The 15,548-nt window shown below is 34.2% G+C and overlaps 1 protein-coding gene across 1 annotated transcript in view; it reads left to right on the top strand.

Moving 5' to 3' along the window:
* The window catches only part of LOC140142709 (uncharacterized), a 97,760-nt gene extending 87,258 nt beyond the window's left edge, over positions 1–10,502 (top strand). The window contains exons 5-6 of the mRNA XM_072164705.1: positions 105–172; positions 5,859–10,502. Of these exons, the coding sequence (XP_072020806.1) occupies positions 105–172; positions 5,859–6,877 (1,087 nt within the window). The 3' untranslated portion in view covers positions 6,878–10,502. The remainder of the gene's footprint in view (positions 1–104; positions 173–5,858) is intronic.
* The last annotated feature ends 5,046 nt before the right edge of the window (positions 10,503–15,548 follow it).

The following is a 15,548-nucleotide window of genomic DNA, read 5'->3' as shown; positions in this document are numbered from 1 at the left end:
GAAACAGGTGACGTACTTCTCATTTTTACATTCAAAATGACCGACCTGTAACAATACACAATCAACCTAAATATTTACCCTCATTTGTTTTTATTTATTTGTAGAATGAATCAGCTACCGCGCAGAAAGGACAATATGGATGGATACAACACTGTTATGGGTGATAATACAGGTATAAAATATGATCAGAATATCCAATAATATATTAATTATTAAATTATTTTTGCTTATAAATTATATCTATCAAAATCCTCTTGTTTAAGAGCGTGCCCAGAATTTGCCTGAACATTATCACGATTTTGATAAATCTCTTCCTGCATAGCGAGCTTATAAAAGGTGCTGTTAATTAGTTACGGACCAAATAGGCCTACGCATTGTTTTAGCAAAATTACAACGAAGTAAAAGGCTTAAATGTAAAAACCATGAAATAATCATTTCCAGACTTTCAGACTTTGCCTTTTATTATATAATCATCATTGATCCCACTTTTTGGCACGAATTGATCAATGTTTTCCTTACGAAATAAAGTGCCAACAAGTTATAAAGCATATTCAGCCTTAGCTCAATTTTGGCCTTAGCACAATTTTGATTAAATAGGTCAGATGGCAGAAAGCGTAATTGGAATCAATTTCAATTGCCAAGTACAATTTACGTGCACAGGTTTTTAGAGACAAAAGCAAAACAAGAACAATGAAAAAAATGACTGGACAATTAGTATTCGTATTGTACGGAAACACACATGGGTTCTATAGATCAAGACTCAGACAAGTTGATTTTAGGTAGAACCTATTACGGTATTTTAGTTAACGGGCTAATATTATAAGGTGGACGTGAATGTCATGCGCAGAGTGTGGTTGTCGTATTCGCCTGTGTCGATCGATCGATCGTGAGAAAATTACTGCTTGCGACGTCATCCGTATAGTGCATCGCACTCAGGTTCAGCATGCCATACCCCTCAAAAAAGCTTTAGGCATTTCACTTGAGAGCACCATACCATTTCTCCCTGATATTGTCGCTGTCGAAAGATCTCAAGTAAGATGTTGGATGCATGGCTAATGTCAATGAGGCTGATGGTCCTGTGCTTTAATAGTTTGGCACAGTAATCTTTTTACCTTACACAAATGTCCACTATATCATAGAGCAAACCTGACAAGAAATATTAGTTTACATTTAAGCACCAGGGTTAAAGCCCCTGCTATGAAGTCTGGACCATCTAAGTCACCGTTAGACTATGCTAACATCAATGACGGTTTGATCTCAAAGCCAGTTGATACCATCCCTGGACGGACCAAACCTGATGCAGATAAGGATGGTCAAGACAAATTTGTACAAAGGAAAAAACCATTTACCATCAGCACTTTCAACATCAGAACTCTCAACTCACTAGCCAAAAAAGAAGAACTTGCTCATGAAGCCGCACATTATGGCATTGACATCACATGTCTGCAGGAACACCGGATTTGTCACAATGACTCCCTATTGCAGGAAGATCTGAATGGATACAGATTAGTCACCTCTTCAGCATGGAAGAACCAAAGGAATTAATGCTGCCACTGGTGGAGTAGGCTTCTTAATCTCACCAAGAGCCATCAATTCCTGCATGTCCATTATTAGTCATAATGAACGGATTATGGAAATTTCTCTGCTGGGCAATCCAACATCCACAGTTCTCTGCTGCTACAGTCCACATAACGAACAACCTGAAGAAGCTGTTATCTCCTTCTACCAAGAACTCTCTTCTCGTACAGTTAATGCCATCCCAGCTCATAACTTACTTATAATCGGAGGAGATTTTAATGCTCAGCTTGGGCCATTGGATGCTCTCTTCATACCTGCTAAAGAAACCAATAGAAATGGCAACCACATGAAAGACTTCCTGCAGGAACATAACCTCATAGCCACAAACACAAGGTTTCAAAACCGCATCAACAGATTATGGACACAAAGGCATCCTAATGGCCAACTAGTTCAACTAGTCTTTGTCTTTGTTCTTTTGATAAGAAAGGAGTGGATCAACTCAATCAAGAATTCACGTGCATACAGCTCCTTCGAGGGTGTGAACTCGGACCATAGGATTGTTTCATGCAAATGTCAAATCAGCTACCGGAAATGCAGAACTTCCATGAAAGACCCAATGAAACGTATTGACTGGAAGAAGGTTACCAGAGACTCCATCCTGGGTGAGCAGTTTGTGGTAGCAGTCTATAACCGCTTCAGTTCTCTACACGATGAGCTACAAGAACCCAATATTAGCACCACTTATGATACCTTAGTTGCGGCTAATGAGGAAGTTGCACTGGAGATGCTCCCTAAAAAATCAAAGCAGTCCTACAACATTGCTGCATCAGACAAATTCACTGAGGCAAGAGATGTCTTAAAGAGTACATCTATGAAACACAATGCTAGATCCACCCGAACCTCACAAAAGCTCCTCGAATCGGCCAAAGTTACTCTTGATAAAGCCTACACAGAAACTCTGGAGTCCTCTATTCAAAAGAAGACAGAGGAACTTGACAACCTCCATCATGAATATAAACATGCAGCTTCTTGGGAACTCCTCCGGGAGATAACTGACACCAAATCTGCTCCTGTGGTTAGAGTGAAAGGCAATACATCTGAAGAGCGTCGTGACAACTGGTTTCTACACTTTTCCAACTTACTAGGGAAACCAGAGCAAGACGTAAACCTTGAAGATACGTTCTTTAACAGCAACGTCTCTGACGATCTCCCAATACACACTGGTCCATTTACTATGGAGGAACTGCAAAAAGGTCTGAGCAAGCTCAACAAGTCAAAAACACCTGGTCCTGACAACATACCAGCCATTGTTTGGAAAAACCCACTCTTCCATCAGCAACTGCTTGATTTCTGTAATGAAACCATGAAGGAAATAAGCCAAAAGCCTTGTCAAGATCCACAATTATACCTCTCCCGAAGAAAGGGATCTTTCACAACCATCAAATTATAGAGGTATCACACTGTCAGCACTTGCTGCCAAGCTGTATAACACTATGCTGCTCAACAGGATTTCTCCTCATCTAGATCCTATTCTCAGACGTAACCAAAATGGTTTTCGCAAGGGTAGATCAACCACACCACAGATTCTAGCCCTTAGAAGGATAATAGAAGAGCTTTTAGGCATATATTGTGTTTGTTGACTTCTCAAAAGCTTTCGACAGTGTTAACCGGAAGGCCATGCTGCATATTCTTCGTAATTATGGGATCCCTCAGGAGATTGTGAATGCTATTGCAATAATGTATGACAATCCTTCAAGTTTTGTACAAACAGGTGATGGACCAACTGAAGAGTTTCTCTCTACTGCTGGAATCCTGCAGGGCGACACCTTGACCCCTTACCTTTTTGTGATAGTGGTGGACTATCTCCTCAGACAGTCGATATACACTGACAAGTCCAAAGGGATCGACATCATGCCCAATAAGACGAGCAGAGAGAAGAACACGTATTTAACCGATCTTGACTACGCAGACGACATCGCTTTAACAGCTACGTTATCACAAGATGCCCAAGATATACTGTCATCTTTAGAAGAGGCTTCCGCCAAAGTTGGCCTCTTTCTCAATTCCAAGAAGACAGAATATATGTGTATTAATGGAGATAAGAACCCAACTCCAATCCTTTCTCGGGATGGCACACAACTCAAGGAGGTGTCGGACTTTAAATATCTTGGTTCATTTGTTGCCGACAGCAAGAAAGACTTTCTGACTCGCAAAGCTCAAGCATGGAAAGCTTGCAACAAGCTGCACACCATCTGGCAGTCCAACATATCAAGAAATACCAAGCTTGCCTTCTTTAGAGCTTGTATAGAGAGGTTCCTCTTATATGGAAGTGAGACCTGGACAATGAAGAAAGATCTTCAGGACCGTCTTGATGGTACCTACACCCGGCTGTTGATGAGGGTTCGAAATATATCCTGGCGTGAACATAAAACCAAATCAGAGATCTATGATGGTGTTCCACAGGTGTCCTCCATCGTTGCTCAACGGCGAGCCAGATTTGCAGGCCACTGCTACCGTGCTAAAGACCAAATAATTTCAGATGTCATCTGTATGAGGCTTCCACGAACATGTAGAGGAAGAAGACCATTCAACTACATCGACTGTGTGGCAAGGGACGTCAATCAAGAAATTAATGACCTCCCAAATCTGATGGCTGATAGAGATTCCTGGAAAAGAATTGTAAACTCTTTCTCGGATGCGTCCGCAAGATAGATAGATAGACTTGCACCTTCATCTTTTATCCCAATTCCAGGTTTTACTTCTTGCTTCCTGCATATCTTCTTCACTATTTTGTAGATGGTCTTTGAGTCTCTGTACCGTTTTCTTTTTGCTTTACGCAAAGATTTCTTCCCCTTCTTACAAGCTTTTTTGTGTTCTGTGCCACCTATATTAGATATTATATTATAGACCTTAGCGCTCAATCGATATTCCTCTGTTTAGCTGCCCGTCTCTCCTCAACAATGCTCAATAAGTTTCCAACAGGTGTCATCTTTTCTGCTCTATTCTGCTCCGGTTCACCTGAATCAAAACATAATTTGCCAAATGAGACATCACTCATAATTCTTTTATACATCCTAACTTGGATCGCAAATTTAAAACAAATATCAAAATTATTTGACATCAGAAGGCCATTCTTCGTATTCAAAATGCAATTGGTGTGTCCGTTGTGCTCTCAGATCCCCCCAAAATACTATGGAATCTTTATTATCCGATTCTTTAACAAACTATTTTTTAAAATCTAATTGTTTAATCATTCATTCATTCATTCATTCATTCATTCATTCATTCATTCATTCATTCATTCATTCATTCATTCATTCATTCATTCATTCATTCATACATTCATTCATATTTATTTGGCAAAAAGCGACACAAAATTGCACAATCAAACATACATAAATTAACGCAATTATGCCGAATTGCAAGGATGACCCATAAAGTCTAGCTTCCTGTGTAGACCTAATTCCAATGGGGTCCCACAAAAAGAACAAAAAGATGCCTGGGTGCGTGCAAAACACAAGACAAAACAAAGGCAGGGACCTAAGGAGCAAGCTACACAAATTCAGCAGACTCATGGGTCATAGCAATTGTAGCCAGGTATTTTTCATAGCATGTTTATAAGTACATTTGTCCAGAATTGATTTGATATGGAAAGGTAAGTTGTTCCAATCAAGAGTTGCATGGTAGAAAAAAGAGTTTTTGGTATATGAACCTACTCTTGGGACATGGAAGTTTCAAGAGCTTGATCTAGTGGCATGAGAATGAATATCAGAAATTTTGATAAAAACTGGACAAGATAAGAAGGGCTCTGTGAATGGAAAATATTGTACATGTGGTTGAGTCTTAGCTGTCTAGCCCTGTTTTGGGTATCTAGAAGTTTAACTAAAGTCAAATTCATCCCAACCAACATGATATCTGGGAGCTAGGTTCAAAATAAAACGAATCATCTTGTTTTGAATAACTTGAAGCTTGTGCTGATAAATTTTGGACATACCGGTATACCATGAGGTGTAACAATAATCAAGATGATACTGCAGTAATGCAGAGCATAATATGGATTTTAACAAATTAATATATGTTTGAACAGGCAAATGAAGATAATATTTTCTTCAATTAAAATACAGATCTAGTTTTGATGAAGCAAGTATTTCTGTATTCTTCTAGAATTGGGAGTACAGTACTATTATGCGTGTGAGGGGGTGTACTCGCGTATGTTACCGTCGAAATGGGGACACACCTCCAACCGAGGACGTACCCCTTGGTATTATATATTTTTATTTATACTGATAAAGTTGTGTAACCAGAATTATGATCTAATCTTTGTTTCATATCTTTCACAGTTACTGTCAACATGCTTGCATTAGACAACAATCCAAAAGGAGTGACAGCTACTCCAACAGATTCTGTGCGGCTCAGTCGAATCCATGACTACAGTCTGCCGGATGTGGTTACCAACGAAGGCATCGATAACACCCGAATAAGCAGACATGTTCAAGGAGAGTCACTTTACATGACACTATCTGACTTACAAAGTCAACCGGGAGACCAAGATAACAATCTTGGTAGTACATCAACGCTTATACAAAATAAACGTACTTCTTGTGTCGGCGAAAGAAAAAGTGTTCATATTTATTACCAGCCAGTACCAATAATGCCTGATTTGCAAGAAGATATTCAAGAAGACCTACCAAATCTCAGCGAATTTGAACCAGTGATATTAAACCCAGTTACCAATATCCCTGTACCTGTTGATTTTGAACCAGTGATATTAAACCCAGTTACCAATATCCCTGTACCTGCTGATCTCCCACAAGCGTCAGACTATTATCCTGTTCATATACCAGTGTTCCAAGTTCCTCAGGAGACGTTACCAGAACTTGATCTATACAGTGACATGCCTCCTCATTTTTCTGTTTATGAGGTTAATGCAACTAACAATCGAAGGTCGTTAATGCCACCTATGGATGGCATGTCGTCGACTACTACCTCCATTGCGGGAGGATCTGTATATACTCTTCAAGGAGGTGTTCTTGAAGGAGATATGGTTAGGGATATTGACGCGGAGGCTTTGTATGAACAAATTGAAGATAGGGATCGTCGATCTTGGGTAACTTCATCTTCTGACACTAGCCACAGCAGTAATTCAACCAGTCATCCCAGTACGTTGGCCCCACTTTTGTCGTTGGTACCGAGCATGGAAAGCCTAGGACCAGGTCCAGTTATGTTTGCAAATGTTGTTGCACACCAAAGGGAAAATTATGATAAAATCGATAGGACAAAGCGTGCATATAATAAACCACGAATACCTGAAATGGAATACACTGTGCAGGATTATAACACATTAGTTATGTGGCCATGAAGGGTCATTCATCATGTTGATGTTACGTCTATGATGGAAACTTGCCACGAGACCATGAGACCTTCAGTCTTTGGCAAAGAAGACTTAGACATTTGTGTTGTATTCAAGGGCTTATCAAAATGTTTTGGCTGATTGCACGCCTTTAATTGCATTCTCTAGTTGGCGCTTCACACACCTTTTGCTTCATTGTGTTTTTTATGTGGCATTGCATGCCCATACCGTAAAACCCCGTCTACAAGCATATAGTGTGCTTCTGATGAAAGCTACATTAATCCAGTCGCCATTATGGAGTTTGAGCAAATAAATTACGGATCCAAGCATATACAAACAAGTATTATTTTAAGACCGATCTATTGTATTGGTATATTAACGCTTGCTTCGAATTAATTAAACATTTATAAAAAACACTATATATGCTTGTAGACGGGGTTTTACGGTAGATTAATATTCGAACAAGCTGCATTAAAGCATCTACAATAAAAGCTAGAAATAAAGAAACTATTTGGCGTCTAACGATCCTGCTAATCAGATTCCTCACGGTCCGTCAGTGGCGGCGGAAGCATTCAAATTGAGGGGGGGGGGGGTTGTCCGGTCTTACTGTAACATTCACGAGCAAAGCGCGCAAAAAATAGTCAAATTCAGAATATTTTAGCTCCAAATGAAGGAAACCTTTGGTATTTGATGGACATTTTTGAGGTTTTACCCTAGTTTGGCCCAAAATACGATGTTTTGGGGGCTAAAAAGGAAAAAGCACAGGGCAATTATTACGTTTTTTTTCTATTAGGATTTTTAGGAGGGAAATACCCTGATTTTAAAATTTAGGGAGAAACTCGCCCCCTCTCCCCTGCCTATGCGATCCATGATTGGTTACTATCGCGTAACTAACGAAGGAACCGCCTTATTTACACGATTATACTAACCTCTCACAGACTGTGATTTGAGTTTGGTTGACAGGGTCAGACTCCTATTTTCATTTCGGGACTTTAATTTTAATGATTTACAGCGAGGGAAAATATTTTGTTCAGCAATGGGACGGAAAGTTCTTGTTGGCACGAATTTGCATAAATCATTGTATAACCGGAAGAACTAAAATATATTGAACAGTTAAAAAGCATCAAGGCCGCGCCTAATTAAAGATGACTGGTACAGACGTATCGGGGAGATCTTGTGGACCGGAGGAACAAGATGGCGAATTTGGCACGTGGTACCAAATTTTTCGAATAACGTTGGCACGTTGCCTTCCTCGGCCATGCGCACTTGGTACAGGATATTAGAAACAACTTCCTGTTGGCATTGGATTGGTTTAAAGAGATATGCTTAATCCCCTGGGTATATGTTGTGTGAAGGATCAAGATCCTAAAGATGCATCATGGTGTGCTTTGTCTAAAACTGATTTCTTGGACAATAGAAAAACTACGTTGTTTGAAATCTCAAACAAAATTATATCCGTATCTCAGACTTTAGAGTATTAACAAGGTTTGACATTTGAAATTCTTAACATTTGGTTAATACGTTTATTAGTAAATGAAAAAGCAATGATACGATGTTACACATTATTGACACATATCAACTGCTCAGTGCCAGAAGTGGGTAAGTGCAATAGCTTCCCTGTGAACATTTGGCCATTTACACACGTACAGTATACTAGTATTGTACTCATCTATACATGGTAGCGACACATAGCAGCTATCGCACTTACATGCTTACCCGCTTCTGGCACTAAGCAGTCGATATATAAGTTAAATCAACGGATTTAAATATAATATCTTAACTGAACTGAAACTTGGCCGCATTTCAAATAGAAGAGGCATTCTTTGGGTAAAGAACAGGAACAACTGGCACTAGAATTATTGTCACAGACCTTTTACATTTTTGTTTCAGAACTGAATTTTTGGCAATGTTTACACAATCGTGTCCCAAAATAGGCCTACACAAATGGAATCAGCAAAATTCGTTGTGTTGTCAGGTCAACAGATGTTTTGATATAATATCATATTCGAACATTAAGGCCCACATAGTAAACTCCTCAACAAAAGTTTAGAAAGTTTTTTCAAGCATTTGTATCTCAACATATTTGTGACATATTCATATCGTGTTGCATATAAATTGAGAGCTACAATGCTCCCCCTTTACAATGACACCCCACTTGAAACAATAACATTTTTCACGGCTGAGTACACGCCTTGTGAATGTAGTGGGGTCTCAAACAGAATTTGCCAAATTTACCATTATTCTGTGCTCAAACAACGCTAGCCAATAACCTCAATAGCGGGTGGAAAAACCACAGGCAGCCACAATAGTCAACCTTCTCCTCATGCTGCTCGCCGACCTGGCATTCCATTCTTCAACAAGGATTCGTCGCAGGTCATTCAATGTGGTTGCACGTGGGTTCTCTGGCACGTACAGCACGATCAAGCTGGTCCCACAAATGTTCAATCGGGTTGCGGTTTTGCCCCCGGGTCTGGCCTGATGGCAGGCTATTTTGGCTCTAATCTCATATTCTGTAGGTAGTCGTTGACTACCGTGGCTCTGTTGGGGCGAGCGGTGTCATATTGGAGGATTGCATTAGGTCCCAAATTGTGAAGATATGGGATTGCAGCTTGCTGCACAGACTAATGCTCAATTTGGCAAATTCTGTTTGAGACCTCACTACATTCGCAAGGCGTGTACTCAGCCGTGAAAAATGTTATTGTTTCAAATGGGGTGTCATTGTAAAGGCGAATATTGTAGCTATCCATTGATACCGTATGCAACACGATATGAATATGTCACAAATAATGTTTTTATTTATTATTTATTTGTTTAATTGTTTGTTATTTATTGCAATAATTATTTTCGGTGCATTCTTGGTGTACCATTTTCATGAATTAGCATAATGTAAGGACCCCATTAAGGAATTACGCAGCTTATAAAATAAAGCTGTCTATTAAATCCTTCAATAGAGATTTATTTGCCAGGTCCCACCATCAAAAAATTGAAGACGTTTTCTGGTTTCATTTGGCATCAGACGTAATTTTCAACTACTCTTCCTATACCTTTATACAGGAGCCAACCATTGTTAATCCGTGATGAACCCACACTTTTACTGTAGCGTATACGCAAACGCGAGCGACACTACGCGTTACGCGAGAGCGTGTAAAATTCGTCATTCCTGGAACCTTGGTGCGTATGCAAGCTTACAAGTTGAATTCAGTATTTTTCAGGTAGCGGCTAAATATTGCCGTTTTATTCTGTAGTTTTATTGCTGATATCAACAGAGAAATCATCGAAGTTTTTGGTAAGGCTGAGTGGCAATGATTAACTGACATTCCTCGTGGAATTATACGATATTTAGCTTGTTTTCGTTGTTGAAAGGGATTTAATCATGTTTCACCGTTGTTCATCACCGATTAACAACAATGCGTCCGCGTCGTCTGCCTGGATTACTTCGCTCGGGCAGCTAAAGCTGCCCTCACGAAGTAAACCACGCAGACGACGCGGATGCATCGTTGTTAATCGGTGATGAACAACGGTGAAACATGATTGAATCCCTAAATATTGCTACTTTATTAGTTGTAAAGATAGCAATTCAATTATTCTGATGTTATATTACGTACGTACATTTTGGTAGAATGCGATAAACCCTTTAAATTAATAAAAAAATATTTCATTACACGTATAAGAATGTCAGTTGTGCTGAGCATCGCAACCTTAATTTAACCGGACTTTAAGTCACAGGTTGCGGCCCATTATGGTTGCAAAGAAAGACATTCCATGAGCAAGACGTCGTATCATACACCCGTATATCTATTCAAAATCACTCTCATGTGACGGGATTTTAATAGATGTATCGCGTACGATACGTACATTTCGAAATTGCAACTTCTCTAATGAACCAAAAACCGCTACCACTGTGTGTTTATAGTACCTGTACGGAAAGATATATTTACGTTTAAGTTAGATACGGCACGATTTAGGGTCGGAAAAAACCGGACATGTTTTGAAAAGAAACCCTAATACCTCATACTCATTTGAGACACTAAACAATATACCGTATAATGCGGGATAAAGTAAAGGACAAAATACAAAACTTAATATAAAGATTCTAACTTTTCAATAAATTTGTAATTCTCATAATTATTTTTAGATTTACAAACCCTAATAAAACAAAGTCAAACATAAGAATTTGTAGATGCTTCTTTTCAATGCTTATTTTCCATTCTCATAATTTTCCTCATAATACAATAAAAAACAAAAGAAATGGATTTACAGATCCTAATAAAACAAAGTCAAACATAAGAATAAATTTTTTCTAGATGCTCATTTTCAATTCTCATAATTTTCCTCATAATACAATGAAAAACAAAAACAAAAATATTTATATATCCTAATAAAACAAAGTCAAACATAAGAATGACTTTTTTCTAGATGCTTATTTTCAATTCTCATAATTTTCCTCATAATACAGTGAAAAACAAAAAGAAATATATTTATATATCCTAATAAAACAAAGTCAAACATAAGAATGATTTTTTCTAGATACATATTTTCAATTCTCATAATTTGCCTCATAATACATTAATACTCAAAAGACATGGATTTACAGATCCTAATAAAACATAAAACAAAGTCAAACATAAGAAATTTTTTTTTTTTTTGCTTATTTTCAATTCTCATAATTTTCCTCATAATATAATGAAAAACAAAAGAAATATATTTACAGATCCTAATAAAATAAAGTCAAACATAAGAATAACTGTTTCTAGATGCTCATTTTCAATTCTCATAATTTTCCTCATAATACAATGAAAAACAAAAGAAATATATTTACATATCCTAATAAAACAAAGTCAAACATAAGGATGACTTTTTTAGATGCTTATTTTCAATTCTAATAATTTTCCTCATAATACAATTAAAAACAAAAGAAATATATTTACAAATCCTAATAAAATAAAGTCAAACATAACAATAACTTTTTTCTAGATGCTTATTTTCAATTCTCATAATTTTTCTTATAATACAATGAAAAACAAAAGAAATATTTTGTATTCTTTTTTAATTATTCTTATGTTTGACTTTGTTTTATTAGGGTTTGTAAAGCTATTGCTTTTATTTTTCATTGTATTATGAAAAAATTGTAAGAATTGAAAATAAGCAACTAAAAAAAAGTTATTCGTATGTTTGACTTTTTTTATAAGGGTTGTAAATCTATTTTCTCATTATTTTCCTCATAATACAATGAAAAACAAATGAAATATACTTACATTTTCTAATAAAACAAAGTCAAACATAAGAATGACTTTTTTCTAGATGCTTATTTTCAATTCTAATAATTTTCCTCATAATACAATGAAAAACAAAAGAAATATATTTACATATCCTAATAAAACAAAGTCAAACATAAGAATGACTTTTTTTCTAGATGCTTATTTTCAATTCTCATAATTTTCCTCATAATATAATGAAAAACAAAAGAAATATATTTACAGATCCTAATAAAACAAAGTCAAACATAAGAATGACTTTTTTCTAGATGCTTATTTTCAATTCTCATAATTTTCCTCATAATACAATAAAAACAAAAGAAATGGATTTACAGATCCTAATAAAACAAAGTCAAACATAAGAATGACTTTTTTCTAGATGCTTATTTTCAATTCTCATAATTTTCCTCATAATATAATGAAAAACAAAAGAAATATATTTACAGATCCTAATAAAACAAAGTCAAACATAAGAATGACTTCTTTTCTAGATGCTTATTTTCAATTCTCATAATTTTCCTCATAATATAATGAAAAACAAAAGAAATATATTTACAGATCCTAATAAAACAAAGTCAAACATAAGAATGACTTTTTCTAGATGCTTATTTTCAATTCTCATAATTTTCCTCATAATACAATGAAAAACAAAAGAAATATATTTACATATCCTAATAAAACAAAGTCAAACATAAGAATGACTTTTTTCTAGATGCTTATTTTCAATTCTCATAATTTTCCTCATAATACAATGAAAAACAAAAGAAATATATTTATATATCCTAATAAAACAAAGTCAAACATAAGAATGACTTTTTAGATGCTTATTTTCAATTCTAATAATTTTTCTCATAATACAATGAAAAACAAAAGAAATATTTTTTTTTTTAATTTTCTTATGTTTGACTTTGTTTTATTAGGGTTTGTAAAGCTATTGCTTTTGTTTTTCATTGTATTATGAGGAAAATTGAGAATTGAAAATAAGCATCTAGAAAGAAAGTTATTCGTATGTTTGACTTTCTTTATAAGGGGTTGTAAATCTAAATTCTCATAATTTTCCTCATAATACAATGAAAAACAAAAGAAATATATTTACATTTTCTAATAAAACAAAGTCAAACATAAGAATGACTTTTTCTAGATGCTTATTTTCAATTCTCATAATATTCCTCATAAAACAATGAAAAACAAAAGAAATATACTTACATATCCTAATAAAACAAAGTCAAACATAAGAATGACCTTTTTCTAGATACTTATTTTCAATTCTCATAATTTTCCTCATAATATAATGAAAAACAAAAGAAATATATTTACAGATCCTAATAAAACAAAGTCAAACATAAGAATGACTTTTTTCTAGATGCTTATTTTCAATTCTCATACTTTTCCTCATAATACAATAAAAAACAAAAGAAATGGATTTACAGATCCTAATAAAACAAAGTCAAACATAAGAATGACTTTTTTCTAGATGCTTATTTTCAATTCTCATAATTTTCCTCATAATATAATGAAAAACAAAAGAAATATATTTACAGATCCTAATAAAACAAAGTCAAACATAAGAATGACTTTTTTCTAGATGCTTATTTTCAATTCTCATAATTTTCCTCATAATATAATGAAAAAACAAAAGAAATATATTTACAGATCCTAATAAAACAAAGTCAAACATAAGAATGACCTTTTTCTAGATGCTTATTTACAATTCTCAAACTTTTCCTCATAAAACAATAAAAAACAAAAGAAATATATTTACAGATCCTAATAAAACAAAGTCAAACATAAGAATGACTTTTTTCTAGATGCTTATTTTCAATTCTCATAATTTTCCTCATAATATAATGAAAAACAAAAGAAATATATTTACAGATCCTAATAAAACAAAGTCAAACATAAGAATAACTTTTTCTAGATGCTCATTTTCAATGCTCATAATTTTCCTCATAATATAATGAAAAACAAAAGAAATATATTTACAGATCCTAATAAAACAAAGTCAAACATAAGAATAACTGTTTCTAGATGCTCATTTTCAATTCTCATAATTTTCCTCATAATACAATGAAAAACAAAAGAAATATATTTACATATCCTAATAAAACAAAGTCAAACATAAGGATGACTTTTTTAGATGCTTATTTTCAATTCTAATAATTTTCCTCATAATACAATTAAAAACAAAAGAAATATATTTACAAATCCTAATAAAACAAAGTCAAACATAAGAATGACTTTTTTCTAGATGCTTATTTTCAATTCTCATAATTTTCCTCATAATACAATAAAAAACAAAAGAAATGGATTAACAGATCCTAATAAAACAAAGTCAAACATAAGAATGACTTTTTTCTAGATGCTTATTTTCAATTCTCATAATTTTCCTCATAATATAATGAAAAACAAAAGAAATATATTTACAGATCCTAATAAAACAAAGTCAAACATAAGAATGACTTTTTTCTAGATGCTTATTTTCAATTCTCATAATTTTCCTCATAATACAATGAAAAACAAAAGAAATATATTTACATATCCTAATAAAACAAAGTCAAACATAAGAATGACTTTTTCTAGATGCTTATTTTCAATTCTCATAATTTTCCTCATAATACAATGAAAACAAAAGAAATATATTTATATATCCTAATAAAACAAAGTCAAACATAAGAATGACTTTTTTAGATGCTTATTTTCAATTCTAATAATTTTTCTCATAATACAATGAAAAACAAAAGAAATATTTTTTTTTAATTAATTGTTTATATGTTTGACTTTGTTTTATTAGGGTTTGTAAAATATAATTCTTTTGGTTTTTCATTGTATTATGAGGAAAATTCTGAGAATTGAAAATAAGCATCTAGAAAGAAGTTATTCGTATGTTTGACTTTCTTTATAAGGGGTTGTAAATCTAAATTCTCATAATTTTCCTCATAATACAATGAAAAACAAAAGAAATATATTTACATTTTCTAATAAAACAAAGTCAAACATAAGAATGACTTTTTTCTAGATGCTTATTTTCAATTCTCATAATATTCCTCATAAAACAATGAAAAACAAAAGAAATATACTTACATATCCTAATAAAACAAAGTCAAACATAAGAATGACCTTTTTCTAGATACTTATTTTCAATTCTCATAATTTTCCTCATAATATAATGAAAACAAAAGAAATATATTTACAGATCCTAATAAGTCGTAGTCAAACAGAAAAAAGACTTTTTTCTAGATGCATATTTTTCAAGTCTCATACTTTTCCTCATAATACAATAAAAAACAAAAGAAATGGATTTACAGATCCTAATAAAACAAAGTCAAACATAAGAATGACTTTTTCTAGATGCTTATTTTCAATTCTCATAATTTTCCTCATAATATAATGAAAAACAAAAGAAATATATTTACAGATCCTAATAA

The sequence above is a fragment of the Amphiura filiformis genome, chromosome 20, assembly GCF_039555335.1.
Source record: "Amphiura filiformis chromosome 20, Afil_fr2py, whole genome shotgun sequence".
NCBI lineage: Eukaryota > Metazoa > Echinodermata > Ophiuroidea > Amphilepidida > Amphiuridae > Amphiura > Amphiura filiformis.
This window is presented reverse-complemented; position numbering and strand designations above follow the sequence as displayed.